Source organism: Cryptomeria japonica, chromosome 3, assembly GCF_030272615.1.
Source record: "Cryptomeria japonica chromosome 3, Sugi_1.0, whole genome shotgun sequence".
In the NCBI taxonomy this organism is placed as follows: domain Eukaryota; kingdom Viridiplantae; phylum Streptophyta; class Pinopsida; order Cupressales; family Cupressaceae; genus Cryptomeria; species Cryptomeria japonica.
This window is the reverse complement of record NC_081407.1, coordinates 231,843,618-231,860,549: the sequence shown is the minus strand read 5'-3', so window position 1 is coordinate 231,860,549 and position 16,932 is coordinate 231,843,618. Positions and strand designations below refer to the sequence as shown.

General features: G+C 37.9%; 1 protein-coding gene across 1 annotated transcript in view; it reads right to left on the bottom strand.

Moving 5' to 3' along the window:
* Positions 1-16,932, bottom strand: part of LOC131048761 (ribulose bisphosphate carboxylase/oxygenase activase, chloroplastic) — a 211,590-nt gene that overhangs the window by 46,575 nt on the left and 148,083 nt on the right. Inside the window, exons 7-8 of the mRNA XM_057982829.2 lie at positions 3,397-3,451; positions 2,760-2,961 (exon numbers count right to left, since the gene is read on the bottom strand). Of these exons, the coding sequence (XP_057838812.2) occupies positions 2,760-2,961; positions 3,397-3,451 (257 nt within the window). The remainder of the gene's footprint in view (positions 1-2,759; positions 2,962-3,396; positions 3,452-16,932) is intronic.

Genomic DNA, 16,932 nt, shown 5'->3' with positions numbered 1-16,932 from the left:
TTAAAAGGTAAAAAAAAACACTTTTTTCCACCAAATTCTTGATGGTTTCTGCAAAAAGGGGCAAAATTCTGCCTCGGTTCTTCTGGGTTCAGCAGGGATGAACCCACAGAGCTTGGGCAGGACCTTGTCCGGACCCAGGAAGAACCGGCCCAGGACCAGGACCCAGGGAGTCCAGGTAAGGAACCTGGTTACTTGGCTTAAATATAAAGCAATATCCAAGGTTGCATCATGTCATGCATCAATTGCAGTTCTATTGATTCATACAAGTGATTTCTGATCATGCATAAAGTACAGTCCATTCAATGAGTTATTTGAACTTAATAGATCAATCAAATTATATTCTTTATTTGTTTACTAAAGTTTAGTATACAAAAAGATCTCCTGATATATATACAACAAAAATACCATTTATCTTGAATGTTATTGGTTAAATTCTTCAACATCTAATTACAACTTCATGTAAATCAAGAAAAACAGTAATTTATTTTTAAAAAAGTCTGTGAGCTGGCACTCATAATTAATGCTGATGTTGAACCTATCTGAATTTTCTGGATTTCCAGAATTTACCATCAATGTCTATAGTACGAAATTCATTATCTTGCATGGTAAGTCAGCTTTCCCTCGCAGCCACTACCCATTTGATGCTACCAACATAAGTTTGGTTCACAAGGGGGATGTAAAAATAGCATAATAATTCACTTCTGCTTGCAAAGAGAATACACCCATTGCAAAACATTATATAGGAAGAAAGCCATGACTAGTTTCTCCTCCTGCGAGATCCCAAACTGACTATGCTTTGTTCGTTGGCAGCGAAGGCAAAAGACAAACTCAAACGAGTATAACAACAGTAACATCAAAAGCCCTCAAAGCATTTGAGATCTGATTTTTGGCCCATTGCACATGGTAGTTTTTAAAACCATAATTGTTTGATTGTTTTTATGGTAAGGGGCCAAAAGTTATAATATAGACTTCAGAGGGAATCTCTTTGCAAGCAATTTTTCGTTGATGGTGATGTAATAAGATGTCCTTAACGAATGTCTTTGAGGGTTCTTAGTTGAATGTCTTGGCAAGGAAGAGCTCCACCATCAAGGAAAGAAAACTAGAGAGCTCTACCATCAAGGAAAGAAAGCTAGAAATCCTTACCCTTAACATAAGAGGCCCTGAGCATTGAAAATAATTATCTTTTCCTCACAAAACCATAGTAAAGAGTTGGAACCTACATGAGAGGTTTTTCAAATAAAATGAGATAGAGATCGTTATAACTAGGTTAGGCATCACGAGAGTATCTCCATTGGAGATATCAAGTGGTCATATTGCTTTCCTAATATGTAATGTCCCCTTTTTAGCACAACATGATATGGGGTGTCGTTAACCTATTCTGACACGGTCCCGAAGACTAACAAGGACATTGGTGGGATCCTGAGGTGTTTTGGCTTAGGTGTTTTCAGTTTCAGGTCAATCGGTGCTGCTCTGACAGGGTTTCTAGACACTTACTATTTATAGTAAGTTAGTCTCCAAGCAGTGACTTGAAATTTTTAGTGTTTCCCTGGTTGGCATAATTATCAGTAAAAAATATTTGAAGGCGACAATGATTTAAAGGGATTATCAACAATGTTTTAATATTTAACGATAAAGTGTAAAGTTAAATTAAATATTTAACTTTATCATTATATTATAAGGTTGGGAATATAAAGTAATGTTTAAAATATTAAAAGTTCCCTTTAATGTGTACATTGTGGGAAATAATATTTTATTCTAAAATGTATTATCCCACATTTAGGAAATGAAGTGTTTGCATCCAGGAAGAAGATATAAATTGAGGTTGAGAGCTCTCTTTTGGGATATGCTTGGATGAGATTAATGTTATGCTGTTGGATTTCGTAGAGATCTGATTATTGGGCTTGGAGGATGGAATCCCTCTTTGCTAGCATTCTCTTCGCTGTTGAAAGACACAGTCAGGAGGATTAATGATGTTTTCATTCAGGAAACACATTGGGCTTCATCTGGTGCTCTCGCATGAAGTTTTTACAGGGGTTTGAAAGTGCAGATTCGAAGATAGTGATTTTGCTACAATACCGCGTGAATAGTGTTTTTGCTACAGTACCGCATGAATAGTGTTTTTGCTACAGTACCGCGTGAATAGTGTTTTGCTACAGTGCCACGTGACTAGTAAAAAAGCTACAGTGCCATGAATAGTGCTGCTATGGTGCATGAACAATGTTGGTATGAAGCTTACTTGTTTTTCCTGCTGATTAGAAGTTTGGAAGGCTACCATTACATCTACAGACCACTACAACATTCAATTCTAGGTTTTTTCTATCATATTTTCATAACTAAGCATTGTAATTGTTGAATACAAACCTGAATAATTGTCGCAGCCCATAAGGCAGTTGAGTGTGCACATTTATATTGCAAATCAGTATTTAACAACAAATAAGAAGTTTCGGGTTTTGCATATATTGTTGTATGTTTGTCAAGTGTTTGATAAAATGCCATGTTGATTATTAAGCAATTTAATTGATATCACATAGTAGTTTGCAAGTCTCTTTCAAAATGAAAATAGGGGTGGTCATTACATAATAGTAGTGATTTGAATACACAATATAGATATTATGTTAACTTTCTTATTTTAAATTTCATGGGTAAGGAATAGTGAGACTAACATTTCATTGTACACAGGGTCACAATAGATTAGCACTTAAGCTAAAAACATACCAATATTAATATTGAAAAACAAAAGAAAAAGCATTGGCACATACCAGTAAAATTTCTCCATGCGGCCATCACGAATGAGAGGGGCATACAATGTTGAAAAGTCATTTCCAGTAACAATTATGGGCACACGATTGGTAATATCTGATTCTCTCCAATCTTGTCCAATACTCACCCTTGTAGGATTATCTGCTAGATTCATTAATGTTCCAATGACTATTTGATTATTAACTGTCACTTGTGTGTTCTCTGTAGTTAAACACACAGAATATGTGTAAGCAATGAGATACGAATAATAAGACAAGGAAAATGTAAACTCACTTTCTTGATCTACAATGCTATTTAAACTAAAACAACATCCATCTAGAATGCACTAATGTTTCTGTTTACATAAATGGCCACATTAAAATGTATAGAATTTCTATCCCTAGAATCATATATGTGATATCAACTGGTCTGAATTATAAAAATTGAGATCTACACAATTCAAAAGAAGACGTGATATTTTCAGAGTTCAAAAGTGTCCTTGCTTTCTAATGTTGAAATGCAATTAACACTAATTTAAATTAATAGCATGTTCTTGTATACCTGTTATACATGAATATATAAGCAGCAGTAACACATTAGATCAAGAAGTGTCTTAAGAATATTAAATGTATATAAAGTGTTTCAAAAGACTCATACCAAATCTTCCTACACCTGCATCAAGGTCATTGATCATCAAACAACTCATTTTGCCCTGTATTAAATGAGGCCACATGTTATAAGCATAGATATATACATGGAAAATTTATATACCAAAAAACTAGATAAGCACATCCCCTACAATACACAAAAGTCAAAAATTCACATCCATTCTATTGACAACACATACTAGTTGCTCCACATTCAAAATGGTTTAACTAGGGTAAACCTAAACATGGCAATTACTAATAGGCATGGCTATCAAGAGACGGGGGCTACCTAAACAGGGACAGTGACAACAACAACAATCATGTTAGGGTACACAAGTAAATGAATGAGGAGACGAAGATATATATTCCCATAATGAAGTTTTCTATCATTTTAACTATTATGTTTAACAAATCTTTATGGCTAATATCTTTTGGTAGCATCCCTTACAATAAAACTTGGAAAGCAAATGAAAATACATATTATCTTATTGGCATTCAAAAGAATTGAACACATCTGTGAATAATTCTCTCAAACAGAAATTTGTTACACTAATATCTACTTATATTAATTTTCTTTAATCATAACTACCAACGAGTATTTATTAATATACAATATATACATGGAAACTATGAGCATCATACAATTCAATACGCTTCCCCCCAAGCTAGCATTACTACCGGGTTTGCATCTGTATTTGATAAGCTTGTTTACTGAAAGCCTTTATGCATTTGTCTACAAAAAGCTATGTTGACAATATATTAATTCAATTCCTACTAAATTCCTCCAATTCAACTAGTTATCAAAAGAAACGGTGACAGGTTTCAATAAAGCATGCTCTACGTTTCATAATATAATATAATCAATCAATACTAACTTGTGCACAAAAAAAGCATTTTTTTCAACTGCGCTGATTCACAGTCTAATTTTTTACAGATTTTTGGAGAATCAGTAGAGGGAATCATTACTTAAGTTTTAGGCTCTAAAACACCCTAGAGGAACCAGAAGTACAAACCTACCAGTTACAAGTGATGGTTTTGAAACCACCAATTGCCTAAAGGAGTGGTTTCGAAACATAGTTTGATGAAAAGCTGGACTTGTTCCTGCAGATGGAGGAAACAGACATTTGCCTGTGACCTTATAGAGTAACATCCAGACATTTCCAACATCCAACAACAGAGAACCTGCAACAAAAATAGAGCATGCAAATGTACTAATCTAACACACAAGCATTCATTAAGAAATTTAACTCCATTGCCTTCCTATCTTCAAGATCCAGCAATTGATATTTATCCTCTCAGATTTCTAGCACTAAGCACCAGAAGCTATGAAGAACAGAAGAAAGTGATCGAAAGATAACTAGGATTTCTCAAGTACGCAAAACAAAACAGCATTATGACCTTCAGATTGTAAGAAGCGAGAGAGATCAATGTGAGAGGGGCAAATGCATTTATAGGCATGTCCATGGGCGGATCCAGGTTGTAGGATGAATGTGGGATAAAATATTGGTTTGGAGGTGTAAGTGTTTATCCCATATTCATTAGGTGAGTGTAATAGGTGGGGGTGAAACAAGATAAATGGATTGGGTATGCAAGAAAGTTTAGGAATAATATGAACAAAATGGAATAATAATATAATGTGATATTTATTTAATAGATTAATGAATTAATAGAAAAAATGGAATAAATATGGATATTAATATAATGAATAATATGGAGAATAGGATAATAAGAATATTATTTAATTTGGATCCACTTACTGACTAGAAAGATTGAAGTTAATTCGGAGTTAATGAAAATTTTTATGTATCTACAGTCCCAACTCAACACATGAGGAGATGAAACAAATAGTTCAATGATTCTAAAGCCTTTCAATGAAGTGGAAGAACCCCCTAACAACTATTTAAGTGCATGAAGAGGTTGCATTGGATCACCAAAAGCTTTGGGGAGATGTCATGCCCCCTTCCTAAGCACTAACAGTTTGTTGACCATTAGCATATTCAACGAGATCTTGTAGGCTAATGAGTTAGGGTTAGGGAACTCATTGGGGGTTTGTGTTGCACACAATGGATCACTAAGAGGGGGGTGAATCAGTGATTTGAACAGTTTTTACTTAATCAGAGCTATACTGGTTCAATATGAGATACACAAGATGCAAACCGGTTACCAAAGCAATGCAAATAGTGTGTGTAAGAGAAATCACTAAAGGATTAATACATCACACACATGAAGATGCAACACATAACACCAAATGTACGAGGAAAACCCAATGTGGGAAAAACCTCAGTGAGAATAGTTGCTGGAGATCTTCTACTCCAATCCAGCCTCACAATAAAAAGATCTGATTACAAATTTTAGGGCACCAACCCCTGATTTATGAGCATCAACTCAAAGGAGCACCAACCCCTACACAATTTATAGGCTACAACCTAAAGGAGCTACAACCCCTGCACTCAACAATATGAAAAACTCAGATAAACAATTTGGATCCTTGCTGCAAATGAAGTTTTGCAACCTTTCAAAGCTTTGCATTGTTGGTTTCTATCCTATCGATTTATATCAACTCAACACACACTGCAACTTAGCCTTCCTATTGGTTCTAACTCTCCATTATCTTCTCTCCCTCTGTTTTTCTGAAATCAAATCGCACTTGGTCACTCTCTATCAGGTATTGCTTCTTTCAGTTTGTCACCTCTGCATTCTATGTCCACTGTATCGGTTTGTTCCTTACACCAGGTTACTTTGCTTCTCCTTACTGGTACAATCTTCACTCACAAACACTTCAAGTGTTTTTCTCTTCAACTCTCAGATAGCAATTTCACTCTCTTCTTTACCCTTTAGCAGCAGCAACTCTATCTGTCTTAGGTCGCCATATTTAAATTGAAGCTTTCCCACCAAAAACTAATTCAAATAGAGGGTGGCTAGGGTTTCCTTCTTCCGACCAAATTTGCATCCAATTTGATCCGATCCACCTTGGATTGCACACCTGCATTGGAGGAATAAGCCATCACGCGTTTTCCATCAGTCCAAAATATGTTTACCAAAAATAGCAAACCTGACCATGATTTCCAGCCTTCAAATTTGTGGACTCATTTATGACCTAGTTGTTTCCTTCTTGAGGTCCTCTTGCAATCCCATTTCCTTGCTTCGATCTAGGCGCCAACAAATCCCTGATCTTTCTCTGTCATTCATTCTTCCTCGACCTGCATTAATTTATTATCGACCCATGATTTGTGGTTGTTTCATTTAATGTCGACTAACAGCTCCAACAACCATGTCGATGGAAACTTCACCGACCTCTGCATGCTCACCACCTCAGCTCCATGTGGCATCACATCGACATACACTCAGCTCACTGACACAAGGTCGGTTTAAACTTGATCAAAACTCATACCGGCACAAGCCCTTACCGGTGAGACCTTCTCCTACTGCTAATAAGTAGTGTACACTACACCGGTAGCACAACTTCACCTCTAGTGGTTTGTGATCTCTTTGTCACTGTGCCTCTTTATCACGAACATTATCACAAGCAAACAACCAGCCTTTATATCGGTTACAACTTGTCATGCCAACACACAACTTCATATCACCTCTTACCAATGATGTCACTGGTAGTCTCAATACCTACTTGTCTTCCACCATACCGGTTGACAAGCCTTCATGTCAATCTTCCTTATGCCTAATCAATCTTCTTCATACCGGGTTGATATACCTCTACCGGTACCTTGCAATACCAATTGACATCAATGACAACTCAATGCCAACAATCTCCCCCTTTGGCATTGATGTCAACATTATCTGTTCCAGTTTCTCTCCCCCTTTGACAGCAATGGCAAAGGGAACCTTAGTCTGACACCAATAATCTCTCTCTTGGCTACACCCGGTTAGGACACAATCTCCCCCTGTGTCCATGCTTCATGATTCAAGAGTCATCAGAGAGTAACAAAGATTGACTCCCCCTGAATCATACATCCTCCTACGCATTTAAGTGTTGCTGGATGGTGGGACAACTCCCATCTTTTGTCTCAAGTACTCAAATGGACCTAAAGGAAGTGGCTTGGTAAATATGTCAGCAATCTGGTCACCAGTTGGAACATATTCAACTATGACCCCTTTGTCTGCTACCTCCTCCCTCAAAAAGTGATACTTGATTGCAATGTGTTTTGTTCTTGAGTGCATGACTGGATTCTTGGAGATGTTGATTGCACTTGAGTTATCACACCGAATTGGAATAGGATCTAGTATCTCCACCTGTATGTCCTTCAATGTCTGCTTCATCCATAGCACTTGTGAGCAACATGTAGCAGCAGCTATATATTCGGCCTCAACAGTGGATAATGACACTGAGTCTTGCTTCTTGTTGTGCCATGATACTAACCGGTCTCCTAAATAGAAAGCACCTCCACTTGTACTTTTCCGGTCATCAATACTTCCTGCCCAATCTGCATCAGTATAAGCTTGCAAAGAGAAGTCTCCTTTCTTTGGATACCACCGGCCATAGCTGATAGTTCCTTGCAGATACCTAAAGATTCTTCTGACTGCATTTAGGTGAGACTGCTTAGGAGCAGCTTGGAATCTTGCTACCATGCAAACAACTTGTACAATATTTGGTCTAGATGTTGTTAAATATAACAGACTACCAATCATAGACCTATACAGTGTTTGCTCAACTTCCAGTGACTCATCTAGTTTGCTCAACTTACAACCGGTAACCATGGGAGTACTTACCGGTTTGTTGTCCTCCATTTGAAATTTCTTCAGCATGTCTTTTACATACTTGGTTTGGGAGATGAAAAGTCCTTTCTCCTACTGTGAGATCTGCAAACCAAGAAAATAGGACAACTCACCCAACATAGACATCTCAAATTTTGTCTTCATCTGATCTGCAAATTCTTTGCACATGATGTCTTTGTCTCCACCAAAGATAATATCATCCACATATACAACCACTATAATCATGTGATCTCCATTTACCTTGACATACAAGTTACTGTCTGCATTTCCTTTGTGGAATCCTTGCTCCTTCAAGTATTTATCCAACCGGGAATACCATGCTCTAGCAGCCTGCTTCAAACCATACAAGGCTTTCTTCAACCGGCATACAAAACTCTCATCATCATGTAAAAGATAACCCTACGGTTGTTCCATATATACCTCTTCTTCAAGGTTACCATTCAAAAAGGCAAATTTGACGTCCATTTGATAGACTTTGTAACCTTTATATGTAGAGAAAGCTAAAAACATTCTTATTGCCTCTAACCTAGCAAACGGTGCAAAGGTTTCTTCAAAGTCAATACCTTCCACTTGAGCATACCCTTTGCAAACTAACCTTGCTTTATGTCGGATTATCTTGCCTTCTTCATTCATCTTATTCCGGTAGACCCACTTGGTACCTATGACATTCTTATCTGTCGGTATAGGAACAAGTTCCCATGTTTGATTCTTCTCAATTTGTGTCAACTCTTCATCCATGGCATCTACCAATTTCTCACTTTTGCTAGCTTCATCAAACATTTTGGGTTCAAGTTCTGTCATGAGGCAAAAATTTACCTGCTCATCATTCTAGGCTAGTCTTCTTCTAGTTTGCACACCACCATTTTTATCTCCTATGATTTGTTCTTCCGGATGATTCTTCTGCACATACCGAATGGATTTCCTGCTTGGTGCTTCCTCTACTGGTCCATTTTCAGATTGAACTTCATGCTCATTGTCTGAAACATCGATATAGGGTGTCGGTGCAAATTCTTTCTTATGTAGGTCTTCATCTATTCTCACATTTATACTGTCAACCATTTTTCTCAAATTCTTGTTGTAGCATTTGTAGGCTTTGCTCTTGGTTGAGTAACCCAAGAAGATTCCTTCATCACTTCTGGAATCAAAACTTCCTAATCCATCCGCATCTCTCTTGATGAAGCACTTACTTCCAAACACTCTAAAATGTTTGAGTGATGATTTCCGGTTGTACCATAACTCATAGGGAGTGATTCTACTATTTACTCTTGGTTGTACCCGGTTTAATGTATAGACAGCAGTATGAATTGCTTCCTTCCAGTATGTATCCGGTATGCTAGCCTCATTTAACACTGTTCTAGCCATTTCCTTTACTGTCCTATTCTTCCTTTCTGCCACACCATTTTGTTGTGGTGTTCTTGTTGCTGGATACAGTCTCTGGATTCCATGTTTCTCACAATAGTCAATAAACTCACTTGAAGAATATTCTCCACCCCGGTTTGATCTTAAACACTTTAACCGGTGTCCACTGTCATTTTCAACCATCATAAAAATCTTGAATCTTTCAAATGCCTGTGATTTTTCATGCAAAAATGTCACCCAAGTCATCCTTGAGTAGTCATCAATGAATAGTATGAAGTATCTCTCACCAGTCAGGGCCCTTGTTCTTGATGGTCCACACAAATCCGTATGTACTAACTCCAGAGGTCTTGAGGTATTATACTCTTTTGTTTTGCAACTCACTCTGATTTGCTTGCCTCTGATGCATTCATCACAAAAAGTACTTGCTGGTTTAGTTATTTGTGAAATGTTTCTTACACACCGGTTCTTGCTTACCTTCACCAAATTGTCAAAGTTCACATGGCCTAATCTTCGGTACCACAACCAGCTTTCATCAACCTGTCCCATCATACATTGGGACTCATAGCATTCCCTCAGATTGTAGACATTACCATTTGTTCTCTTTCCTTCTACCACAACTTGACCGGTACTTTGCTTTCTTATCTGACAACCGGTAGTGTCAAATGTGAACTTGTACCCTTTGTCACACATCTGACTTACACTCAGCAGATTATGCTTCAGTCCTTCCACGTAGTACACATCATGAACCTTAAGCTTGCCATCAATATTCAATGTACCACGGCCTTTAATCTTGATGGAGGAGTTGTCACCAAAACAAACAGAACCACCATTCCAATCATCAAGCTTGATAAACTTTTTCTTGTCTCCGGTCATATTATTTGAGCAGCCACTATCAACTACCCATAAATTCTTCCTTTCAACATGTAGAGTAGTCTGCAAAATCAAGCTTGACATTGTCTTGTTCTTCTCCTTCTCTATCCAAACATGTTTCTCTTATTTCTTCTCCTCTTCTGTCATCTTGTGTTCCGGTTTAGTCTCTATCTTCTGATCCGGTACAGTTTTCTTTTGTTCACCAGTTCTCAACTTACAATGCCTTGCTATGTGACCAAAATTTTGACACTTATAACATTTTACATTAGTATTGAAAGATGTATACAAAGCATTCTTGTAGGACATCTGCACACTTTTCCTACACTCATAACTCTTATGACCACTACATGAAATTTTTGTGAAAAAATGAAAAAATTTACTCTATGGCACGCTTCCCAAGGCAGAATTTTGACAAATCCTTGGACTGGCTTAATCCTCAGTCTATCCTCGAACTACGTTTCAAATTTCGTCAAATTCTAGGTTCGTTTGCTATGTCTTTCCTTTAATTTCGGGTTTTAAAACCCCGATTGCAGGTGGACAATTTTCTTCAAACTGTAAGTTTTAATGATATTCATTGTTTTGGTTGTTGTAGGGGAATTTTTAGCTTATTACATGTGCATCTTTATTAAAAGATGTTACTTGCAATTTGTTTTAAATTTCCCTTTCTTGTTTTTGTCTTTTTTATTGTTTTTTGGTCTTGTCAAGTTAAAATAGAGATTTTTTCGCCCAATTACAAGTAAACTTGCAGTTTGGTCAAAAAACCCCTACTTTAATGGTTTTTGCATGTAATAGGGATTTTAAATCCCCATTACATATGTGCAAGTATTTCTAACTTGTTGTAGGGATTTTATTTCCCTTATACAAGTAATTAAAACTTGTATTCCTCTCCAAAAAACCCGGTTTTGCCTTGCAAGTGCTTTTTTGGCAATTTTAAACTTGTCATTTGCTCCAAAAAACCCGATTTTGGCTAGTAAGTGAAAAAGTGAAAAATAAAACTTGCAGTTTGCTCCAAAAAACCCGATTTTGGCTAGTAAGTGAAAATGTGGAAAATAAAACTTGTCATTCTCTCCCAAAAACCCAATTTGCATTCCCTTATGCAAAATCGAACTTGTCTTTCATTCCAAGAAACCCAAAATGCAAAAAAAAAATAGTTTTTGAAGAATTCAAAGCAATTTTTTGTGGAGATTTTCTAGGGAGGAAGGCGTTTTTGCTTCTATCCTATTTTCATGCATTCATGGACATCTTTCATGCCAAATGGAGGTTGCATTGATTGGTTTTTCACCCTAAATCAGCAACCACGTTTTTCATAAATGCCACTTTTTGAGGGATTAAATCTTCAACAAACTCCACTCTCCTAAATCGTTTTGCCCTTTCTCATCTAGGCGTGGAGTTTAGGAGGATTGTTGAGCTATTAAATGATGCCATTTGGTGTGCAAATGATGGCCACGTTTTTTCCATGTGACTCCTTTGGCTACGCTTTGCAAACACTTATCATCATTTCTTCTACTTCCTCCTTAGGCGTTTTGTTCTAATCCTCTTGGGTGTGCTCTCTCATTGGCACTTTGATCTTCCAAATTTGGGATTGCTGCTACATTTATCAGTTTGGGGATTTTTTACAAAAAAGTGTTAAGGGTTTTGGCATTGCGGATTGCTTCTATTTTTGGTCTTCCTTCTTTTTTCCAAAAATTGGTTGCATTTTTGGAGAAGCATTTGCATTTTCAAGAGAGGTATGTTCTTTTTCCTTTCTTTCCTTCATTTTATTATTTTCTTGTTTTCTTAATTTTCGTTCTTAGTTGCATTTTTTTTTGGCATGTGTTGTTCTTCCCCCAAAAATCGGTTTTTGTGAGAGGATTCTTCCCTTGGTATGCAATTTTTGAATTGCATTGTTCTTCCCAAAATTTTCCTCTTTACTTGTATTCGGGATTTTTAATCCCAATTACAAAGTTCACTGGAAATTTTCGTTCTTCCCCTACAGTTAAGGAATTTAACCATTTTTGGTTAAAATTCCAAGTTGAAAAGTGTGAAACACCACCTCCCTTGCAAATTCGGGTTTTAAAAACCGGATTACATGTTGAAAAGTTCTTCCCATTTTCGTAAAAATGACTTTCCCGGATTTTCCCATTTCTATCCATTCATGTTCCCCATATCCGTACTTTCCATTTCCGTCATTTTGCGCAAGTCAAAATCTCATTTTTCGTCCATTTCTCCATTTTCGAATTTACAAGTGTACTTGTATTCGGGTTTTAAAACCCCGATTGCATGTATGTCCTTTCCAACTTGTATACTTGCGAAAATTCTCCCAAGATCCGAAATTGGTCAAAGTCAAGATTTTCCCATTTCTATATATTTCCCCACTTCCTCTCACAAAATCGTGAAATTCAAGAATCAAAGTTTTACCCATTTAGAGAAGGAAGAATGATATTTGCAGCTGACTATGATGTTGCCTTAACTCTCTTAAGTCTTCATCACAACATTCCAGGTTCACAATCAATGTCAGATTTGTCGGCATCTCCAATTCCAAAGAAGATGAAATATAAATATGACAAATATCAGAATGAGGTTGCACCTTCCCAGGTTTCTTCTCCTTTGGATCGCATCAGAGACACGGAGAGAGGGCACGTTGATATGGCAGAATTCGTCAACAGGGTAGAAGATCCGCAGGATAATAACTTGCAGCGGCTGCTGGACAGCCATATTCACCATGCATCTTCCTTCCCAGTGGCTGCCCTAGAACTTGAGTTCGTTCTTGCATGCGCCCATCATTTTGACAAGGAATCAAGAGTCATCAAAAATGATGATGGTGAAGCTATAATTCATCTCGATGCGGATACAATCGAGAAGGTCTTCAGAATACCTCCTGCACCTGTTTATATGGAAATCACCAAAGAAAGTGCAGCGGAATATTATGTGAAGAGGGAAAAAGATTGCAAGCAGCACATCAATAGGTGGATCCAAGAGCCACGTCCTTCCTTCTCAAGGTGGGCAAAGTTGTACCGTTGTGATTTCAAATGGGAGATAGGAGACACCATCACTCTTCTCAGCAGGATGATGGGCCTTAAGCATTCCAATGTCTTTGAGCCATGGATGTATCAGTTCATTATGTTCATACGGCAGTCACATCACATTTCATGGGGGGAAGTCATCAGCGATGCCTTGTGCGAACAACTTGCAGCAGTTCCTACCACCATGACCTTCTTCATGAATTCTTATTTGGTATATTTAGCAGCATCACTTAGACACATTCCAGTTCTTTCTACCAAGGGTGATCGCTCGCTTATACCAGTTTGGGAATATTATGACCAGTTGCCGTTGAGACCCAGCAAACTGCATTTCAGAAGGATCCAAGATGCATTCTTTGGATATTTCATGTGTCAGTTTGACAGAAATCTCAGGAACAAAAGAGTATCAGATGAAGCATGGGTCAAGGTGTCTAAGTATGGGTGCTTGTTTCTGCAATTTCCCACCTTCACCTATATGAGGATAGGATGCTATGATGGTCAGCCATACATGCTTCCAAGATACCCAACCGTAAGATAATTCTTATGGAGTTGGGAAGACAGATTATGGCTGTTCACACTTTTCAGTCTGCTAAGCACAAGGTTGGAATGGGGATCTCTACCACAAACCCATTGAAAATTGGCCAATACTCCCTTGTCACATATGTGAAGGCTAAGGCCATGGAGGCTGAATTGCAAGAAATCAAGCTCAAAAGGTTTAAACCTAGAGCTGATTTTTTATTATAGAGGTATGAAGGAGAAGATCAAGAAATCCTTTGTGCATGTTCATCGCATTGAAGACATCTGGGTAGATCTCCGCACAGAAGCCAAAGTCCTCAAGATGGATTACTGCAAGCTCACTATTGAGCAAATTGTTGACTTGAACTTGGCGGATATCCCACAAGGGATGATTGATGACGGGCATATACTTGATCTTGAATACACTTCATGGAGGGTTGAGGAAGCTCCACTTCCTTTGATCCAATGGTCGCACAAAGAGTGCATCTCCATCCTTGACAGATTTCAGCCTATCTTGGCCAACACTAACGTATGGCTGAAAAGTAATGTTGTTAGACTTATCAAAATCAAGGTTGGTAAAGAAGATGATTCTACGGGGCCTCTTGGACGGAAATCTGAGATTCAGATTGACAACAAGGAGGGTGCTTCATCTTCGGGCACAAGGATCAAGTTACGAGTCAGTCGTGCAGTAGTGCTTCCTCCTGAGGAGACGACTATTCGTGGGAAGGAAAAATCACGATTCCATGTTCAGGTGATCGATCTGGATAATCCAGAAGAGGGGCAACAATCTGATGATGCTCCTAAGTCTCCAGTTTCAGACTCGCCTCATGAGGTCATTCCTCCAGTTTCCATTGAGACGCCTCTTTCTCCTCCTGATTTGCTTGTAGATGAGTCTCCTCAAAATGCAATTCCCATTTCAGCATACGAGCCATCTCCTGATCATCAACAAGAAAGTGTGTTGAAAGTTCCTGAAGATATTCCTACTTGCATTCAGTTATCAAAAATTGATACTTCCACTTCTGGTTTTGAAGAATTCATGAGGCAATCCTCATGCCCATTGGTAACTGAGCAAACCGTGGTCGTTGTCCAAATAGATATTCCTCCTAGAATGACCACGGTAATTCAAATAGAAACTGCTTCTCCTTTGCCTACGGCTGCTACTGGAAGAGAGTTGATGACTTTGCCTCCATGGCTTAGTTCTTTCACCCCGAAAAGGAAGAAGCAAGAGATCTCACCTCATGCCTTTGACTATTAGCAACTGAAACAGTCCAGATCTAAAGTTGCTAAGAAGGCCAAGACTATCTCCAGAGTAACGGTTGACAGTAACAAGATGAAAGTAGCTGAAATTGTGGAGCCTATTGCAGATAAGCCACTTGATGAAATGTCAGTTGTTGATTATAAAGTTACGAGGATAGAGTTGGGCAAGCAAACGCATGAGGTCATTAAACATGATGCTCAGTTTTCTGTTGCTTCATTGGTGCAAAGGTGTGATGATCTTCTTGCGAAGAAAGACAAGCTAGAAGAGGAAAACCGACAGCTTATGGCAGCCATTCATAAAATCACAAAACCTGCTGCTAAAGGGAGTAACTCCATAGGTTCTTCTGGTTCCCAAGAATCGATTCGTGGAGTGGAAAGGGCTGCTTAGAAAGTACAAGCACTAGATTCCTGGGTTGATCAACTTCATGATCAATGTGTACAAGTAATGAAAGACATTTTTCAGATAATGTCTAAGTTGGAGACTATTGAGGAGAAACTAGATCAGACTTCTAATACTTTCAAAAAGAACTTGGAAAGTGTTGAAGAAAGTTTGACAATCTGACGTACTATGCCCCAACAACAGCTAAGTATTTTGTAGGAGCATGCCATCATCTCTTCCCGGGTCATGTACTTGGAATTTGAAGAACTCCTGGAAAACAAGACCCTTGTTCTTAAATCCCTCATTGAGGAGATCGGTGATGCAAGGAGATTTCGGGGTGAAGTTTACCGAGATATTGTCTCACATTGTGAAAGGGCCTCTTGCAACATAGTAAGTCGGGATGGAGAGCTGATTCCAAAAGAAGAAGTTCTTGCTGATTTACAGATGAGGATTCATAATGAATGGAGGAGCAAACAATTCTCGGCAGCTTCGATTCAAGCATTGATGAAACACCAAGCCTTTCTGCATGAAATCTAGTCTATCCTGGATAAAAACAATTCTGCACTCCTCTGCTGTCACGACACTATTGTGAAAACTATGGTTGTTGCCAAGAACACCCATGAACCGAATCCTGAGGAACTACAAGCGAGCATCTAGAAATTTCAAGGATTTGTGTCTTCACAAAATGCAACTTAAGTGTTTTTCAACACTTGGTTAAATATTCCTTTTTTGTAATCTTTAGTTGTAATTTAGTTTTGACAAGTTACATGTAAAAGTATTTTTTTTGTGAAATGCAAGTTACACATTACTTGCACTTTTGTAATTACATGTAAGTCAACTACAAGTTGTGTTCGATTAGGACTGTAGTTGGAATAAGTCTTAGTTAGTTGGAGTAACTTTTAGTTAGTTAATGAAGTCTCAGTTAGTTATTGAATGAGTCTTGGTGGTTGAGAGAATCTCTCAAGTTAGTTAGGATCCTCCCACCTTTTTCTCAAGGCTCCTCTTCTATAAATACTTGAGGGGTCTATTGAAATAGATATCTTTTGGGAAAGCAAGCAAAAACCCTGCCAAATTTACAGCAAGAAGTCTTTGAGCTTATATATGTGAATTGAAGGTTTTGAAGAATAATAAAGAAGGATTACTCAAGTTTTGAGTCTTTGAGCTACATGTTTGAGTTTGAATCTTTTTATTTCTTCTATGCAAAGTGTTTCTAAAGGAGCTTAGTCCAATCTGATTTGAAGTCTTTGAGCTGCAAGTAGAGAAGATTAATTAAAATAGGAAAATCTCTAGAAGGAGCAGCAAGTCTTTGAGCTTGCGTCTATTCTTGAGGAAAATTACTGTTTGATAAGAAATAGCAGCAAGTCTTTGAGCTTGCATTAGTTCTTGTCTTTGCGTTAAAAGAATAAATTATTCCAGTCTTTGAGCTATTGTCTTT